The sequence below is a fragment of the Orbicella franksi genome, chromosome 15 (assembly GCF_964199315.1).
Source record: "Orbicella franksi chromosome 15, jaOrbFran1.1, whole genome shotgun sequence".
In the NCBI taxonomy this organism is placed as follows: domain Eukaryota; kingdom Metazoa; phylum Cnidaria; class Anthozoa; order Scleractinia; family Merulinidae; genus Orbicella; species Orbicella franksi.
In genome coordinates, this window is record NC_138159.1 from 8,858,930 (window position 1) to 8,862,127 (window position 3,198).

The 3,198-nt window shown below is 38.6% G+C and overlaps 1 protein-coding gene across 1 annotated transcript; it reads right to left on the reverse strand.

Moving 5' to 3' along the window:
• Window positions 1-1,891: 1,891 nt before the first annotated feature.
• LOC145470701 (uncharacterized) lies at window positions 1,892-2,986 on the reverse strand. Its single transcript, XM_081454517.1, has one exon. It carries the CDS (start codon window positions 2,925-2,927, stop codon window positions 2,340-2,342), a length of 588 nt encoding a protein of 195 aa, XP_081310643.1. The 5' UTR covers window positions 2,928-2,986; the 3' UTR covers window positions 1,892-2,339.
• Window positions 2,987-3,198: the final 212 nt, after the last annotated feature.

Here is a 3,198-nt window from a genome sequence, read left to right on the forward strand (position 1 = left end):
GCAAGCCTTTCTTGCGTTATCTATATGCAAATAAGTTTCATGTGTGGAATTTAGTAAAGTTTGAGACAATCACAAAATTATTTGTGTCACTTTACGAAAATGATTCAGATATCCCCTCGCGCGATCGAAACGAAAGTGTAAAATCAGAACTAATTAACTTATTAGATTATGAGCTCGAGATTGCTATTTAAACAATAGTGTTTCTGTCGAGGAAATATCGGCTGATAGTTGCCTCGCGGAAATTTGATGTTCAAATATGCTAGTTTTAAGAACATCAAATTTCCAAGGGACAACTATCAGACCGATAGTTCCGAGAAATAAACACTCCATTGTATTTATTGTTCACCACTAAATTTTCTTCCGCGCGCCAGTTCAAAAATCACATTGAATTATTTTCAACTTTTTTAGATGAAAGCCTTTTGAATGTAAAATTCAAAAAGGAAAATAAACAAAACCCACTTAATACAATTTCAATTGTCTATTTTTTTATAAGCTCGCTTGTTTACAGAAAATGTTTTACGGAGAGTACTATCCATCCGGGTATTTTCCTCGGACGGGCACTGTAGGATGATGGTATCTCTCCGCGGATGAACACTATTGCGTCACGTGATCAATTTAAACCAATAAGAATCGGAGAAAATTTAGTGGTGAACTATAAGAGGTGATAGTTGATGAGGCCGAGGGCCGAATCAACTATTTAAACAATAGAGAGTTTCTGGCGAGGAACTATCGGCTGATAGTTGCCCCGCGGAAATTTGATGTTCTTGAAACAAATATTTCGCTTCGAGGGCAAATATGCTAGTTTTAAGAACATCAAATTTCTAAGGGGTAACTATCAGAACGATAGTTCCGAGACATAAAACTCTATCGTCTTTGTTGTTCACCACTAAATTTTTCTCCGCGCGCCGGTTCAAAAATCATATTGAATTATTTTCAACTTTTTTAGATGAAAGCCGTGAAAGCCAAATGTAAAATTAAATATATAGATTTAGGCAAGCCTAAAAGCGGAGCTCCTGAATTCTCGGGATCAGAAACTCAAAAAATGATCAAAATGATTATTTATTTTCTAGTTACATTTTAACAAACCATACCTAATGAGTGTACCCAAGATTGAAAAACTTACGCACGCAATATATTAGGAACTTTCAGCGGTTATATTAGGGACGTGGTCAGCGGATACCTTGTTTTGACAGCTGTCAATTAATTATAACATGGATGTCCAATATCAAAGATGTACCTATGGTAATGGTGCTACTCTCTTATTTTTCAAGGCGGGACGCACGGACGTAGGATAGTCATGTGACGACCAAAATTTCTTAGATCGATGGGTTACCAAATTTTCTAAGGTATGGGGCTCCGCTCGCGCGCCTTCGGCGCGCAGGAGTTCAGCTAAAAAGAAAAACAGACAAAAACCCACTTAATACAATTTCAATTGTTTATTTTCTACAAGCACGCTTGTTTACAGAAAAAATTCACGGACGAGTACTATCCATCCGGGTATTTTCCTCGGACGGGCACCATGGGCTGATAGTGTCTCTCTGCGGATGAACACTACCGCGTCACGTGATCAATTCCAACCAATGAGAATCGGAGAAAATTTAGTGGTGAACTATAACACCTCAATTGTTTTAGTAGAATTCTAACCGAAATTGACGCAAATAACGGTTTCCAATTATTTTTGTACTTATTATTAAACTCACGCCACAACAATATCGCCTGCACTAAATTTTCATTGGAAATTTGCAGTTGTTTACGCGTGCGCACTTGTTTTTTTTTTCAATAATTTCAAGTTTTTTAAGTCACAATATCGTTAATTAACTTATTTTAGTCTTCTCGGGAATTTAACTGTCCATGTGCATCTAAACGTTCCTCCAAAATATCGAGAAAACGAGGAAGCGTCGCCATTTCGTGGAGGACAGACAGCCACTGCACTCTATGGCTGATAGTGTACGAGTAGCTCAGCCAATCAGACTGCAGCGTTTGCATTAGTATACTAGTAGAATTCTACTAATGGTATTTAAAGCGTCGTATTACCAAAACTATTAATCACTCTAGCCAATCACAAATTACACAATACAGTGAACCAATCAAAACTCAAAGCAATGACATGAAGCTCACGCTAAGCGCGAAAAAACGCATGCGAGTGAGACATGAATCAAGATTGATTCTGGTTTTACTTCTGATTGGATGAAAAAATGGCCCGACTTTCTTTAAGCCAATTGTTTGAAAACCAAACCAAAGCAAATACAATTTACCTTCGACACTCAAGTGAAACCGTTCAAAGAGGCAGTTATTTAAAAACGTTCCTTTTGAAAAAAAAGGCAAAATATCCAGTTCTGTTACATCCACTCATAAATAATGTTTGCAACCTCTGTTGGAAGATTTTGTTTGATGTTAATTACTTCCTCCGGAATTTGTCCATTCCTGATCATTCTCGCCACAGCATTGGCAGTGATGTCAACGAGTGTAGATGGAACAGTATAAGTCACTTCTATGATAGCGTCTGCCAACCAGTAGACGTTTACAGCATCTTCACGTAGCTTCATGGTGATAGAATTGTTCTGGGCGCGTAACCGTTCCCTATCCACTTCCAAAGTTATTTCACGGGTTTGCCAGTTGGACCCAGCACTCTTATGTCTCTCAATCCAAAGGGTGTCATTCAAGAAAATATCCATCATTCCACTCCAGCAACCTTCCGTGACGGTCAGATGGAGACGAGTTGGTTTCTTAACATTCTCTGGCAGATCAAAAGTAATCTGCACCTGACTTCCCCCATTAAACCTGAACAGTTTGTAAGGTCTCCCTCGGCGGTAGCAGTCAGTCGTCATGACATGAGTGAATTCCACATTCTCATAATCATTATTGAAGTCAAAAGTGTGGATGATTTGTTTCCTACTAATTTTAAAATCTCCGACTTGGTTTTCCATTTTCTCCTTCAGCAAAGCACATTCAAAACCAATCTAAAGAAATAAATAAAGGAACTTATTGTGGCTCGTCTCCGGATCGAGCGGTCCTGGTTCGAGCCTCGGTCGGGGACCTTGCATTGTGTCCTTGGGCAAGACACTTTTTTCAAGTCACGTGAAACGGCTTCAAATGACTGACCTACTTCGGCTACTTGAAAATCAAAATGAGTCAGTTCGAAATAGTATGAAGTCGTTAGCACGTCTTCATACATGTCGTCAAAATGTTAACAAACAA

Excerpts from the sequence above, each read along its gene's own strand:
- LOC145470701 (XM_081454517.1), bottom strand. The coding sequence starts at position 2,927 with ATGGAAAACCAAGTCGGAGATTTTAAAATTAGTAGGAAACAAATCATC.